The 16,390-nt window shown below is 38.9% G+C and overlaps 1 protein-coding gene across 2 annotated transcripts in view; it reads left to right on the top strand.

Annotated features, from left to right (window-relative positions):
* The window catches only part of TCEA1 (transcription elongation factor A1), a 40,518-nt gene extending 24,378 nt beyond the window's left edge, over positions 1-16,140 (top strand). For both annotated transcript variants that reach the window (XM_006023863.3, XM_025204504.1), the window contains 7 exons: positions 2,547-2,634; positions 5,178-5,326; positions 8,504-8,560; positions 9,705-9,859; positions 12,155-12,301; positions 13,532-13,603; positions 14,888-16,140. In XM_006023863.3, coding sequence (XP_006023925.1) covers positions 2,547-2,634; positions 5,178-5,326; positions 8,504-8,560; positions 9,705-9,859; positions 12,155-12,301; positions 13,532-13,603; positions 14,888-14,896 — 677 coding nt within the window. In that variant the 3' untranslated portion in view covers positions 14,897-16,140. The remainder of the gene's footprint in view (positions 1-2,546; positions 2,635-5,177; positions 5,327-8,503; positions 8,561-9,704; positions 9,860-12,154; positions 12,302-13,531; positions 13,604-14,887) is intronic.
* The last annotated feature ends 250 nt before the right edge of the window (positions 16,141-16,390 follow it).

The raw sequence follows: 16,390 nt of genomic DNA, 5'->3' as shown, positions 1-16,390 counted from the left end.
CTTTGTTTCCCCCCCCCCCCCTTGTCTCATAATGAATATAATTGGCTTCATAGAAATGTCTTCCTCTTGGAGGCAGGGTGGGGGAAGGGGAAGCTAAAAGTAAAATTTTCTCTCTTTTAGTTTTTGCTCTAATTGTTATCAGCTCTGTTTTTCTTCTGCATTGGAACCTGTTGAGGTGTGGAGAAGTTGAAACTAAAACATTAGTTTATTCTTGGGATTTTTTAAACCCTTACTCTCAGGGTTAGGCTGCTCCTAAAATGTAACCTTTCTTTTTCAAACCTCTGAAATTTGTTTACTCCACAGAGATCATTAAACAAGGAATTTTCCCAGATTTTCCAGTTTTGGTTTTACTTTATCTGTCTCAGTCAGTGGAATAACCAAGATTCACACAAGTCAGAAATTTTAGTGTCATACTTCATAGAAAGAGGAAGGGCTTCCCTACATAATTTGCCTACTTTTTCAAATTCCTAACTTGCTATTTAGATGTTTCATGCTATCTAACTTACCATATTTACTTGATTCCGAAATGAGGATTTGGGGGGACCCTCTTAGAATTAAGTATGAGGGCAGTAGGGGCAGGGTTCAGAGGCAGCTGCTGTAACTTGGGCTCCAGTCCCTACCCAGGGTTGGGGCCATAGCTGCAGCTGCTCCCTGCGCCCCCCTGCTGCCTCTGAACCCTTCCATCTTTCCCCTGCAGCTCCTTCCTCCTGCCACATACCCTTTGCTTTCCCACTTGCCCCTCTCCCCCCTGCACTTCCTTTTCTACACGTGGCTGCTCTGTAGGCTGGGCATGGGCCATACTCAGTGCCTCAGGCTAGAATGGGGACATAGCCTGCCAGCGTGGGGAGCAGAGGCTGCAGAACAGATGCAAGCTGCTTGATCCTCCTAACACCATTTGCCCCCTTGCAGCAGTGGGGGGGAAGAATTAAAGCTGACCCTCCCAAAAGTTAGATTCTGTACACAGAAAATTATAACCAATTCATACATTTTTCCATGTATAGGATCTTACGGGGCGGGGGGGTCATACATATAAAATTCATACGTTTTAAATTCAGGGCAGTCTTAGATTCAAGTAAATACAAGTTTTTGCTAGGTCCACATTCATAGATTTCTCCAATAGAACAGGTATTTTTTTTTCCTTCCAACAGTTCTGGTTTGGTGTTTATCACAGACTTTCTTGGCATTTACTTGGCTGCTTATAAATCTTATGCATCATTATGGAAAATGAGTTTTTTCTGCATCCCTTCCTTTTAATTAAGAATTCAGTGTGATGTAGAAAAATGGGAATTACTTAGTGCAATATGATGTTTGCCAATTCTGTTGGCTTTCTTTTTGTCATATGTTAAGTGTAAAGATACGTTGATTATCTTGGTCCTCAGTTTTTTTAACACCTTTATGTTGTTAAATGCCATCAGCTCGAATACCGCATCTATGGCATTTGAATAATTGTTTCCATTCTCTTGCCTTTATTCAGGTTGGTGAGTTTTAACTACATTTTTTTTTTGATTGGCTAAATATTTAAATCTCTTGATTCTTTACATTTATTTCCTTGTTTCTATAAATTTAACTGTATGTGTCTTAAAAAATAGAGAGAACACTGCTCTTCTACTCATAACACTGATTATTAAGCTTGGATGCCTGAATAAGAGGCATCCTTGTGGGATCTGTGGGTACTCCACCTTTCTGAAAATTCTTCTTTTTTTTTTTTTTTTTTCAGGATTCCCCCTTTTTTTGGGGGGGGGGGGGGACTCAAAAAGGGATTGAGGTGCCCTATTCAGATACCCTATTTGGAATTTTGTTCTAGAGCTGGTTCCTTGGTATCTCTCTCCCCCTCCTGCCTCCCCCCTTCTTAGTTTATAAGCTCTTTGGTGTTTTTTAATGTATATTTAATTTTACAAATAGAGGGAAACATGAGTTTGCATTGGTAATGAATCTTTAAAGGGTTTTTAAATTCTTACTGCTGATTGCACACCACCTTTGTTAGGAAGATATTATTGATAGGAAAGGTTAACTGAAAACGTGCAACTTCAAAACAGTTTGTTGGGCTGCATATAGACATTCATTTGTACCAGTAGAAATTTCTTCACGGAGGAAAGTAGCCTGGGAGCTGGACCATACAGACATTCATTTATCCAGCCCCATGTCTGGAGAGCTTCATGGGCCAGCGCTAGAGGGCTGCTCCTTGCTTCCCCCTGCCTCCCGTATTCCTCTTCCCCACCATTAGGGTAGTTCATTACTTAATGGCCAGTCTTCTCCTGTGCCTGGGAGTGGGGCAGGCTGTCAAGTGGTAGTTGACAGCTGCTGAAAAAACAGCTGGCAGAGACCTAGACCCTGGAGTGTTTCAGTCTGGGAGACTGCCGCCCCTCTGCAGTACCCCCTCCCCCCATCCCACTAATCAGCTGATAGGCTGAACTTGTTTAACTGCAGTGAAAATAAACTATATAAAACTGGCAAGGGTTAGATGTAGTCCCCTGCTATTTCTGTTCTAAAAGAAGCACTGTTTTGTTGTTGCTGCTGCTGTTTTTTAATGGTATGTATGTTTGCAGATGGACCTTCAACTGATAAAGATTCTGAAGAAAAGAAAAAAGAGCCTGCGTCCTCATCACAGAATAGCCCTGAAGCAAGGGAAGAAAGGTATGCTATCTTGGAAGTCTGTAAAAATGAATTGGCACTAGAAATTTAGTTTAATATTAAACCGGAAGATTCAACCTTTACATAGATGTTCCCCAAAATATTTAATCTTTCTATGTCCTTACCTTGTCGTATCTATAAATGGGTGTCAGTTGGGTCATTTTAGATTGAAGAGGCAAAGGCTACTGTAACTGATGCCAGTGCCTACCTCCTTTTTGTGCTGTTAGTTGCAGAAATAAGTTGCCATACTTAGACTGCACTAGCTTAGTGGCTGCTAGGCCAGGTAGCTATTTGATCTCTTGTTAAAATAGGCATTCTGCTTACAGACCTCATAGAATCATAGAAAGTTAGGGTTAGAAGGGACCTCAGGAGGTGATCTAGTCCAAGCCCCTGTTCAAGGCAGGACCATCCCAAACTAGATCATCCCAACCAAAGCCGTCTACCTGGGTCTTAAAAACCTCCAAGGATGGAGATTTTGCCACCTCTGAGTAACCTTTTTCCAGTGTTTTACTACCCTCCTAGTGAGAATTTTTCCTAATATCTAACCTAAACTTCTCTTACTGCAACTTGAGACAGTTGCTGCTGCTTCTGTCATTTGCTTCCACTGAGAACAGTTGAGCTCCATCCTCTTTCATACCCCCCTTCAGGTAGTTGAAGGCTGCTATTAAATCCCTTTTCAGTCTCCTCTTCTCCAGACTAATGAGCCCAGTTCCTTCAGCCTGTCCTCATAAGTCATGTTCCCCAGCCCCCTCACCATGGTTGTTGCCCTCCATTATACTGTTTCCAATTTGTCCTCATCCTTTCTGTAATGGGGTGGGGGTGGCAAAACTGGGCGCAGTACTCCAGATGTGGCCTCATCAGTGCAGAATAGAGGGGATTAATCACTTTCTTTGATTTGCTGACAACACCAGATTTGCTGATGCAGACCAGTATGTTGCTAGCCTTTTTGGCAACAAGGGCATGCTGTTGGCTCATATTCAGCTTATTGTCCACTGTAGCCCCCAGGTCCTTTTCTGCAGAGCTGCTGCCTAACCAGTCAGCCCGCAGCCTGTACTGGTGCTTGGGATTGTTCTGTCCTAAGTGCAGGACTTTGCACTTGTCTTGTTGAACCTCATGAAATTTCTTTTCGCCCAGTCCTCCAATTTGTCTAGGTCACTCTGAATCCTAGCCCTACCCTCCATTGTATCTACTGCTCCCCACAGCTTGGGATCATTTGCAAACTTGCCGAGGGTGCACTCAGTGCCATCTTCCAGATTTGTCTACTCAGTGTTCTTGCTCTTAAATGTTTTCTACCATGATTCTTTTCTAGTTAAAATAGGTTGTTTTATTAAACATCTGTTTTTCAAGTAGACTTTATGTAATTCTTTCAAGTTTTCTTTCTTTGTTTCACTGTTGCTTTCTTAATATATTGTATATGTAAGAAGGCCACAAAATCTGTGTAAGCTTTGAACAGACAAATGAAACATTAACTTTGTCATGTGCTTTTTTTTCCTTTTAATGTCTTTAAGTAACAAATAAATGGACATACTTGTACAGTAAACCTGGTTGGAATTTCTTAAATGGTAGAATTAACTGAAAGATGGTATGGCAACCTACTGACATGATTGCTAGTAGGCTAAGATCAGAAGTTGAAAAATTTAGCAAACATTGATTTTTTTGTTTGTTTGTGTTGTTTTGGTTTTTTTTTTTGTTTTTTTGTTTTTTGGGTTTTTTTTGTTTTTTTTGTTTTTGAAGGGGTGGGGAGAGGATCTAGAGTTCTGTGTAAGGCAAGTATAGTGATTATATATAGCAGTTAAGAATGAAAGGTATAAAAGGGGGTGCCCAGAGCTAGCACTCAGTCGAGAGGGTACCTGGTTGTTTATTCACCTTGACCTAGATTGGGCAAGATATTTCTAGGATACTATAGATTTCAGATGCTAGACTATTTGCTTTATTCTTCATTATTCTTATTTATTTTCAGTCTGATATATCAATATATCTTTTTTAATTTTAATAAATGTATAAAATTTATCATGTGCCCTTGCTGTGCGTCTCCTACTCTTTAACCCTCAACCTGTAGCAGAAGTGGACAAGTGTATGCAAATCTTCAAGCTGTCCCCAAGTAAAACCCTTTAAAAGGCTACATAGCTCTGTCAGTTGACAATGTTGCCTCCTTTTTCCTTCAGTATACTGAAAATATATATATATATAATATGGCCTCAATATTACCCAGCATGGTATTTCTTTGTCCCTTTTGCTGAAGTTGTGTTCCATGATACCAACTGGTTTTCACATTGATGAAGAGTCAAGAGAACTGAGAATTAAGACTTTCCAGATGAAATGCTAGGTGCCACAGAGAAATAAGCATGTTGAGGGCTTTTGGGGTTTATTTTATTTATCTGGGGGTTTTTTAAGTTTAATCATATCTGTTGCTCTAAGTAGCTGTGCAAGTATTCTGTTATGGGAATATTGTTGATTTGGATTTCAAGATGAAAAAGTTTTTGATGTAGGATGAAACTGGGGAGAAAGTGTGTCATGCCAACTTTCTGTTTTTTGACCCATTTTAGCAGTTCCAGTAGCAACAACAGCAGCAGGAAGGAAGAGACTAATACTCCCTCAAATTCCTTCATCCATTCTCATCCTCGGGCTCCAGTCACTACAGATTCTGTTCGAATGAAGTGTAGAGAAATGCTCGCTGCAGCTCTCAAAACGGGAGGTGAGCTATATTGAGTTTACTTCTGATATTCATTTAATTTTGTTTCCTCCTGACTGTTTCAGACCAGTCTGAGTCGTGTATAGCTAGGTCAGTTGGTTTGTGTGTAGGTTCCTCCGAATTAGCAGAACTCGGTAACCCTGGCAACCTGGAAACATACTGAGGTACTTTTCAGTGCCACTGATGCCAGAGCCATTTTATGTTGCAGTGTATCTGACATCTGTGGTCCAACAGCAAAATTTTTTATGATGCATTCTAGCCATTGCTGCTTTGAAGCTTTGCATGACTCCCTTTCATAGAAATGTTATTTTTTTTTCTATCATATTTTTGTGTTTTTAGGGTACTGCTATGTGCATGAACTTTTACTTTCCCTTCTGCCCCCTCTCAATTTGAGATTACAAATTCTGGTTGCCAGAAATCTCCATTTTAATTTAAATTTAATGTGTACATTGCCCTGAGATCCTGACAGTTAGTCTCATCTTCCAGACACTTGCAAACAATTTCATGCTCTCAGCCTTTATGCAAACTACTATGCAATTTTATCTCTTGTAATATTACAGTTCAAAATTTACTCACATTTCAATTATCCCTGTATCAATGGGAACAAACTTTCTGCACTGTCTTTCGGCTTTTGTGATTAAAACTAGGACATAGTAAAGACTCTTTGCTAGATTTTTGGACATGATGCTTCCCTATTTAGGTGAAGCTTGTGTATAAAATTATTTAAAAGTGTATGTTGGTGAAAAAAGTAAAAGGAACAAGGTGCAACATAAAGTTATACACTCTTGAAAAGCCTCATCTTTTTATATGCAAGTAGTATGAGTTTTTTCAGTTCATCCCTCTCTCACTAGAGAAACTCAAGACTATCCTCTTTCTCTCTTAACATCAGGATAACATGAAGTTTGAAGAGATCATTTTTCTAAATGCCTAATCATTCCCTTTGAATTTATAATAAATGGACTTCGGTTCAGAAGCAGCCAAAGCATCTAACTGGAAATTAAATGGTTGCTTAAAAAAAGGAAGTGGGGGAGGAGGGGGGGCAGTAAAGGATCCTAGATCACTTAAATAACTCCTGAACATTGTGTAGCATAAACCTAGAAATGTCTTTGGAAATTTATAAAAAATTATTGGGAATTTTAACAGATTACACAGAATTATTTCTTATAAGAAAAATGAAGATATTATTCTGTGTTTTGGCAGAATTTTGGGGTAGAGGCTTATCACTGCCTACTTGTGCAGCAAGAGGGGAGAATAGTGACTGTATATCTAGCTGACCACGTACCTTAACATGTAAATGTGCAACTGGAGATGAAATTAAGGAAATGTTGCAAGAGTGTCTTGTGTTCCAGGACAGTTAATATTTCTCTTTTTCACTAAAACCTTAGCTCAAAGACTTCTGAGATGAGGCATTTCAGGCCAAACCTGCATGCTGTCTTCAGTGTGCTTAAGCATTCTTTAACTTCAGTTTGTCTGCTTTCCCTGTTTTTAACACCCAGTAAGCCAGTTTCTGTAGTCAAATTATTGACCCTCGTGTCATCTGTGTGAATTCATACCAAAAAGTTTTCACAAACTATGTATCCATACTACCTTGAATGGAATATTTTCACTCGTATTGATGTTGACCTAGCGAAAGAGAATGTTTCAGTATTTTTCAGGGTAGAGATTAGCAGTTGTCAAACTGAATGTTCAAGGCATAACTGATAATGTAAAAGTCCTTTGTATAATACTTGCACCCATATTTTAGCTCCAGATGAAATGTGTGATTTGAAAGCCTGTGCTTTTCTACTATCTGGATATCTTTGTCTTCTCTATTCTGCGAAGTAATACATTAAACGAATTTTGTAATCATAAAAATGCAGTTTGCTTACTTTTTAGCAAATAGAAAATTCAATGTGCTTATAGCAGGGGTGGGCAATTATTTTGGGCAGGGGGCTGCTTACCCAGTTTTGGCAGGCTGTCAAGGGCTGTATGGGTAGTCCTGCCCTGTGACAGGTGCCCCTAGTCACCGTCTTGGGACCAGTGACCCAGGGCCAGCACTGGTGGGGCCCAGAGTGGGGCATAGGCCAGCAGGGGTTGTGGAGCCGGGCTGGGCTGCACCAGCAGGGAGGGGGGAGCTGGCCCAGCCCAGCTGGGTCCCTATGCTCCTGCCCCCCTGCTCTGGCCCCCACTGGCACTGGCCTTGGGACACTGGTGCGGGCTCTGTGCTCCCGCTGGCTCCCCGCCCTCACTCCCAGTGCCCCCCAGCCCCACAGTACAGGCGGGGGGGCAGCGCTCAGCCCCGACCCCCTGCTCGCCAGCAGGGAAAAAGCTGGTGCTGAGCGTGGAGAAAAGTGGCCCCTCGCCTGCCCCATGGCTGGATGCAGGCTGCAAGCAGCTGCAGCGTGGGGCAACAGGTGTGGGGTGGGGAGGTGCTCCCCCCCTCCCAAACATTCCTTCCTTGCCTGGGGTCCCCCCCATGGCTGGTGCTCCCTGCTGCAGGCGCTTACAGCCTGTGCAGAGTTGCCTGGAGAATGCACAGGCAGCCTCATGTGGGTTGCAGGTGGCTGCAGTGCGGGGCATGGGGTGGGCGCAGGGCCACTTTTCTCCACGCAGGGAAGGAGCCCAGGGAAAAGCTGGGGGGGGGGGCAGCAGCCCCTCCCCGCCCTACACCCGGTGCCCCATGTCACAGGCGCTTGCAGCCCGTGTGGGGCTGTCTGGAGCAGGCACAGGCAGCCCCATGCAGGCTGCAAGCAGCTGCAGCGTGGGGCAACAGGTGTGGGGTGGGGAGGTGCTCCCCCCCTCCCAAACATTCCTTCCTTGCCTGGGGTCCCCCCCACCTTACCTGAGCTTCCTGCGCTGGGGCAGCCACATGCTCCAGCCCAGAAACTCCGGCTGGGGCTACCAGCTGGGGGGTGGGGCCAGGCGGGCCCTGCTGTGGTGGGAGCGGGCAGAGGGCCACTTAATGAGTTTCGGCAAACCATCGAGGGCCACATGACAGGCAGCCCAGGGCAGGTTAACTAATTTTCTAAATTTTTTTTTTTTTTTTTAGGGGCCCTGCAGGCTGGATAAAATGGCCATATTTTGCCCACCCCTGATTTATAGCATAACTTGCTCTGTTCCAGAGTTAATGGATAGTTAAGATTTTTGAGCATAATGACCTCCTTTCAACATGGCTAATACTCAAACTTGTGTCTTCTTCAGGTGATTACATTGCTATTGGTGCTGATGAGGAAGAACTGGGTTCTCAGATTGAAGAAGATATCCTTTGCTGTAAATACAAATGCTCTAGAACAAGACTGTTGGTTGAAGGAGTTAGAACACTTTTTTTTTTTTTTTTTTTTTTTTTTACAGCTGTGTTTTCCATGAAACGTTGTTTCCATTTAAAAGAAAAGCATCCTCATTCTGCTCAGCCAAGATATGTGAAGTTTAGCATGAATGAAGCAGTTTAAATCATGTACAAACAACAAATTATGTAAATTCTTACAGTTGGTATTTTTAATCCTGCTACTAGCAGCACCAGAGGCAGATATAATTTTAGGCACTTGTATGTTCCCATAATTTTGGCTGAGGTTTTACTGTGAAAAATCATGCGAATATCGAGGTGTTTAATCCTATTTTTACTTTAATAACTTCACTCTGTCAGCAGAGCAAATACTATACAGATAGCAATAATCTAATCTACCCGACTGTCTTGCTGATGTACCTTTTATAATTAAAGCCTGACTTGTGAAAGGAGTATAGTGCTTGCATTGAAAACTTTTGGAAGCTTCATTTAAATTTTAAAATTCTGTTGTGGTAGTTTTAGTGCTCAGTTATCAAATGCAGCATTAATTTAAAATTAATTCAACCTCTCAGCAGAATTCAGGGTTCTGGCTTTTTATTTATTGGAGGTTTCCAGAAGCCTAATAAAGGATCTTTAGAGGGGGAGATCAAAGAGATCACATTGCAGTCACTAGATGCTCAACAAAATTTTCTTACTGTCTTGATAATCTTGGTCTGTGTTGAACAGAGAAATTAGTATAGTCATTTCAAGCTCCGTCAGCAGTTAGAGGAACAAATCAACAAATGTAAACTTTTTGGGCAGAGGTAAGTGAAGCAATAAAGTAACGTATTTTGTTCTCTGTGGGCATGTCTACACGTGCCCCTACAGCACTGGAAGTACTAAATGGTGGCACAGTAACAGCCTGTACTGCGCTGTCGGTGGTGCACGCTTTTTTTAAGCTGTTACGTCACCATAGCAACACTATTGAGGGAGCGCATTGTTATGGCAATGTAGCTGTGGTTTCACGGTTTGCGCCCACCGGTGCTATGTCGCCGTAATGTGTTGCTATGGCACTGGAGCGTCTCATGTAGATGTGCCCTGTTTTACTTGCTAATGCTATGTTCCTTAAGTCCAAAGCACCTATATTTCAAGAATTAAACAACACTGACATGAAATACAAAAATAGGGTACGAAGTAGGATAGCAAATCTCAAGGATCCGAAGAATCCTAATCTAAGAAAAAATGTCTTATGTGGAAATATACCTCCAGACATGTTTGCAAAAATGACAGCTGAGGTAAGCAAAGATTACTCTTTTATGTGATTGAACATTTCTGTAAGTTTTGTAAGGCTTGTATGAAATGTAAAAGCTGGTCAAGAAGTAACCAAAAGTGAGCATAGGGCTCTTGTATAATTGGAGTTATATTCTACTGAAAGTATAGCTCACAGAGGGATAACAGGCTAATTCTTAAAACTATAATGCATACGTAAGGGAAAAGGCAGTTAGAATATGCATTTAAAGGCAGTTCAAATGTGCAGGTGCTCCAGGGGGCATGCACAGAAACTGGATATACTAAACTTTTTTTTAATTTCAACATGTACCCTTCAAATTCTAGGGGGTGGTGCTGGGACATGTTGCCTAGAAGGTGTGCAGGGGAGGCACGGTGGAGTCCTGATACTGACCCTGATCTGCCAAGTCATTCCTTTGCCACTTGGGATTTTCTGCAGTTTAGTCGGCAGCTCTACCAAGCTCCAGGGACTCCGTTTGGATTTTAAATTAATTTCTTGAACTGAAAAGAATTTGACTTGAGTGGCTAAAGATCTGTTGATATTAATATTAATCTCCTCTCCATGATTTATATTAAATGAAATGTTAGGAACCATGCAAGTACACTGATAACATTCATTAGCATTGAGGGGAAGATAGGAATACTTTTTCTTGTGTGCACAATATACAAAAGTATGAAGCAACTGAGTAGGTAAATGAAAATTAAAATAATTCATGTAGATTAGGAAAAAATCGAGCAAGTTAATTGAATGAGTTGGTTATGTAAAAATATTTACTGTAGTCTTGTAAGGCTTGAGGTAAATGTATTGAGTTTTCTGCAAATTGAGTATTTACATCTCTTACTTGGGTGTATTATTTTATATTAAGTGTTTTGTAAAGTGCCGTTTGTCTATCTTTTATATATTATATTATGTAATTAAAATTTCCTATTAAAACAAAATATCTGGAGAGAGATCCCATATGGAGATCCGTTTCACTTCAGTCCTGAATTTAAAAATTGCCAACCTTTTTTTGGAATCATAACCAGATTCCCCAAAATAGCCTTTTTATAGGATTTAGAGATTGAAATGACTCTGTGGCATTTTATATATTAAGATATATACGTTTTAAGCTTTGCATCAAGGTATCAAGTTCTTGCTCAATCCATGACATAGCTACGGGTGATAAAGATTATCTTAAAAAAATAAAACAAAATTAACTGTTATTGCCAACCTAGTCCCTGTGCTTTGAATGAGGATGAGAATAGAATCTGCTGGAATAAAATATTGGGGAATTCCAATGTCATATTTAGTACTGAGGAATGGTGCTGGCCATTAGCAATAGAAACTAAAGTTCTGGTTTCTTTATTCTGTGCAACAGATACAGCATGCGTCTTGGCTGTGTTAGTCTTGATTTGTAGGGCAGTTTATTCTCTATGCCCCTTCTATGCCTTGTCAAGTTTTGGTGCATCTTTAGAAATTGAGTTAATCTGAAATCCAAAATTGTCATGCAGGTTAATGTACAAGCCTGAGATTTTTTTAAATTTTTTTTTTGTATTGCTGCCATGCTAGGCTGAACTTCAATTTGTGAGCTACAAGTACGAGGTTTCATTTTGCATTATGAGACAATATTTTGTTCTCGGATTAAGTAAGAGCTTTGCAGACACTGAGTATTGGTTTGGACCTGCAGAAAACCTTTATGCTGTTGTTTCATGATTTTAAAAAAAAAGGGGGGAAGAAAAGCCCATCCAGCTTTGGTTATGCTATTTTTGGCTTTGTAAATTTACACTTTACACATGATAACTCTATCTTCTTTATTCCTGCCAGGAAATGATATGAGGCTTTGACCTAGAGAGAACACCTTCTATTTTGCTCCCAATGCTTGTCTTTTCTCCTTTATGCTGTGTCTATCACCTTTCTCAATTATCACTGTTCAAAGATGCATTTTCGTGTAACTTTTTTTTAACTTTGAAGGTAACTTTCTGATTATACAGGACGCTAAAGGAGTGAAGAGACATAAGTTTGTACAGTTTCTTTGGCAAAAGATTATAAAATTTTAATAGCTGCATTTGAAGCTTACCCTGGTTTGTTTAGCCAAAGTATAAGATATGAAGTTCTTATAATGACTTGGCTGCTTGATAGGATATTAATGAATTTTTAAAGCAAAATTGAATGGTCAGTATGATCATATACTTTCAAAATTAACTATATTTAGTTTGAGATATTCTGAATTGCTGATGCTATCAATAATTCATTAACATTGTAAGAAAAACCCCAACAATAGATTGAAAAAGTTATAACAGACAGTCTTTTTTTTTCCTATCAGGAAATGGCAAGTGATGAACTTAAAGAGATGCGTAAAAATCTGACCAAAGAAGCTATCCGAGAACACCAGATGGCTAAGACTGGAGGCACCCAGACTGACTTGTTCACATGTGGCAAGTGTAAAAAGAAGAATTGTACTTACACACAGGTTTGTAATAATTGAGGCGTCTCCCTTTTTGTCAAGGATGAGCCTACATTTTAAGGAAATCTTCTCGTATTTAACAGTTATTGTTATATCAGATGTATAGTATGAGAGCTGAAGGAGATGATGATTTTATTATAGTACACTTTACTTGAGTTACTTTTAAATGTTTTTTGGTTCCAATTTAGGCTAAAGGAAATTAGCACAATAATATTAGTTAACTAGAAAGCTTTATAATTAATTAAAAATAAGTATGTAGTGTAGAATTTCTAGTTACAGATCTGCTTTTGTGGAGGAAATACTCATCTTGTTACGTTGTCTTTATCTCAGTTTTAACGTGGTGATAAAATCTCAAGAAATCTGGTACATACATGGATAAAGTTTAAGAGCTGTGCTTAACATTGCATCTTTTGATACTATGACTTTGGCAACAGGCATTGAGGACAATGAAGTTATCTAATGCGGTATTCAAGCAGAGAATGTAATAAAAACTGCTGATTTTTTTTTTTTTTTTTTTTTTTTTAATCATAATTTTCCATTGGAGTAATGCTGGGTTTTTTCGCTAATTTTTTTAAAGATTATTATGATGGATGGAGATTAGCCAATATAGCCAGTGTTTACATTGTGTTTAAATGCTCTTTCTGTCTGGTGGTAGCATATCTTATATGAAGAAAAATTTTGAACGTTAGTATTTAATTGCAGGTTTATTAACATAGAACCTGTTTTATAAACCTTCTGTACATGAAAATTGCGCTAATTTTAGTAGGGGGTAATGTGCAGAAATATAAAGCTTATGTTGATTTCACGAATGCAACAGAGCATAGTTTTTGATTTATGAAGTTATTAATAAAGTATCTCTAAGGTGTTTTGATGTAAAAACTTGTCTAAATCCTGATATTTTTAGGCCATTTTATCATGGGTGGGGGGGAGAGGGGGTAGAAAGAGAGAAAAATAAAACTGCAATTTTCTAAAACTGTGCAGTTATACTTCTGGGGGAAAAACTAAAAAACAAAACAAAAAAACACCTGCAAAACTTAATTGCTAATATGGGTATTATAATGCACAATGTCTGTAAACTGTGTCTTGTAAAACTGGATTGTAATATAATAAGTAGTGTGAATAAATCTTTGAACTATGTTATAGATTGGGACAAGAACTTTGCATCCAGCAGTAGTAAAGTAATATCACCATGAATCTGTTCAAAATGTTCCCTTTTTTTTTACCCATTTTACGTAGGTTCAAACACGTAGCGCTGATGAACCGATGACAACATTTGTTGTCTGTAATGAATGTGGAAACAGATGGAAGGTGAGGCTGTACACTTTTATGTGTATTCTCTAGTAGACAAATTTCTAGTTTACTTTTTTCTGATTTTTTTGGTAAACAGTGTTTGAGTTGTTATTAATTTTTGCTATTTTTTTTACATGGTTTTGAGAATTTGTAAATGAATATTGCTGAATACCTTTAAGCTAGAAAAATATTTGAGGAACATCCTCTGGTTTCTAGTATGACTACTTGCTGTGGATAATATACGAAAAGAAAGGGTGAATGGTTAGGATACTAGCTTGGATCTTGGGAGAGGTTCATTTATATGCTGTATGACCTTTAAGCAAGTCATTCTCCCTTTGCCTTAATTTTCCACTTGCATAATAGAAATAATAGTGCTTTCCTACCTCATGGAGCATTGTGATGATAGATAAAAAAAATGGAAATAGGCTGTGACAGCAGGAGAGGGATCATGCAAGTGTCTTCTAAAAGTAGAAACAGTAGGATGCGTGCACATTGCTGAACTAGAAGCTGTGTGGAGCTCTTAGGTTTCTCAGTAGCAGCAGCAGCACCTGCAGAAGAGATGTTCTAGTCCCCTTTAATCTCCCAAGCTATAGGAAAACCTAGCCCTTTACTGCATTCTGCCTTCCAGAAGGAGCAGCAAGGACCACTTGCTCCTGGTCTCTGGTGAGACAGAACAGAGGGGTTCAAAAGAGAGCTTGATTTTAAGTAAAAGAAACAGGAAGCTCTTTATTTTCACAATAGTGTGTGGGAGGGGAAAGGGGCAAGGGGGAGGGAACCTGAAATGAAGGATAATGATTTTTCTCTACTTCATTCTGCAGTGTGATAACGCATCAAGCATATCAAGAGTGCATTTTTTTTCTTGCCTCTTAATTAGACTGTTTTAGCTCCCAAGAAGCATGGTTGGTTTCCGTTTTCAAAACATGTCAGCAAAAGAAAGTTTCAGGGTGCTGTTCCCTTAGTAAAATTTTAAAGTGAAAACAGTCAAAAAGTAACAACATTGTGGGTCAGACCTACACTTCAGGGTATCTAGCATCTGCCAAGTTTTAGAATTATTTTTTTAGAATAAGACCATGGCTGTTTTTAGTTCAGATCAGCTTTCCCATTCATTCGCTGTGATCAGAGAAATTTAGCAATCCCTATAGAGGTGCTTGGATGAGAGAAGGTGGTAAGGATGCAAGTAGATGTTCAGACTGGTAATTACCACATCTTAAAGCACAGTGGCTCCGTCTTTCTCGCTAGAAATAAGAGCTAGAAATAAGCTGTATACAGATATCTCATAAAATATTTCTTTTCTTTTGACAGTTCTGTTAGAAGAAGAAACTCAAGACATCTGGACCAGTATGAAAGCGGATTTTGTAATTAGCTTTAAGAACTAGGCCAAGCATCTAGCTTCCTGCAAATAAGACTTTTTGTTTTGTTTTTTTAAGCAGCATACATCTTTGGAGTTAGCCTTTGTTTTCGACACCACCATCACTTTAAATGCCTTCCTGTAGTTACTAGTCAGTAGGGCCAGGTTGCTCAGTTGTATGGTGTATGTTAAAAATATTTTTTTTCATTTTTATAAGTAAGTTGACATTAAACTTTTATTGATAAACTTCTGATAACTGGTTTGTGTTTTCTTAACTCTGTGAATAATGTACCATATATTTTTTACAATCTGTACCACACCCAACAGAAATACCCAACCTTTCTTCCTTTGTTAAAAATGAAATTGAATTTGTTTCTTATTGGCATATTCCTAATGATTTTGTGGAGAAAAAGGAAAGCTAACCTTTGTTTCAATTATATTGGACCTAATGTGATATACTTGCAAATGGTTGGCAATCTGGTGTGTACATTATTTAAAAAAAAAAAAAAAATTATAAAATAGTAGTTGAAGTCTGTTTGTGAAGTTTGGAACTTTATGGACCTCTTCTGTTTATTTATATAACTTCTGTTGCAATGGTTGGATAAGTTTTGCTTATGTAATCTGTATCGATCAGTTCAATTTATTATACTGCCCTAAAGCTTGTATATTACTTATCAGCACTAGATTTTCATTCTAGAGAAATGATTTAAATAGTTTGTTGAATGTGATCTGACTGTTTTGGTTTGATACCTGAATTCATTTTAGCCTTTTGTAGGTGAGTAAATGATTCTTGTGATGGGCTGCTATCATGACAGTAGGTAAACAAATTTATCCAAAGCTAAACTGGCTGGAGAATTAATGAGTCTTCATCAGTTCAGACATATTAACTTAAATTTGGTATGCAGAATAAATAATGTCAGTAATCATCAAACCAGATGCCAGAATAAGTAAATAACGGTCTTTTGCTACTCAGGTTGATAGATTGTCTTGTAAAAATATATTTTCTGAAAACACACCTTTTTTAAAACAATTTTTAAATGCCATGGAACAAAACTAGTCTCAGTATTTTACAATATTATTTCATTATGCCGGTCTTTGTATTATCTGTTATGTATGTAAGCCTGAGGTGTGGAGGAGGTCTGTCCTAGCAGTGGCTGAGGAATGTGTGGGTAGCAATTGGAGAATAAATTACTTTGGAATAGGTAAATGGGAATCCTTCTTTGATATTTTTTTTTTTTTGTCCTGATAGACTTGCATCCACATGAGTATGAGACGCCATGTTAAATTCTGATAACAGTTTAGCTCTGAAAGCCAAGAAGTAGTTTGCAAATTACTTGACTTGTTTAAAAAAAATTGTAGTTAACTTGGGCCGGAGGAAAAAGTCTATTCTTCCAAAAAAGAAATTGAATTTGGATAAGAATTTAGCTTGTTGTTTATATCTTAGTTTAAAAAGAGAA

This window comes from Alligator sinensis, unplaced genomic scaffold, assembly GCF_000455745.1.
Source record: "Alligator sinensis unplaced genomic scaffold, ASM45574v1 scaffold612_2, whole genome shotgun sequence".
Lineage (NCBI taxonomy): Eukaryota > Metazoa > Chordata > Crocodylia > Alligatoridae > Alligator > Alligator sinensis.
Note: the sequence above shows the minus strand (reverse complement) of the source record. Positions and strands in the feature narration are given on the sequence as shown.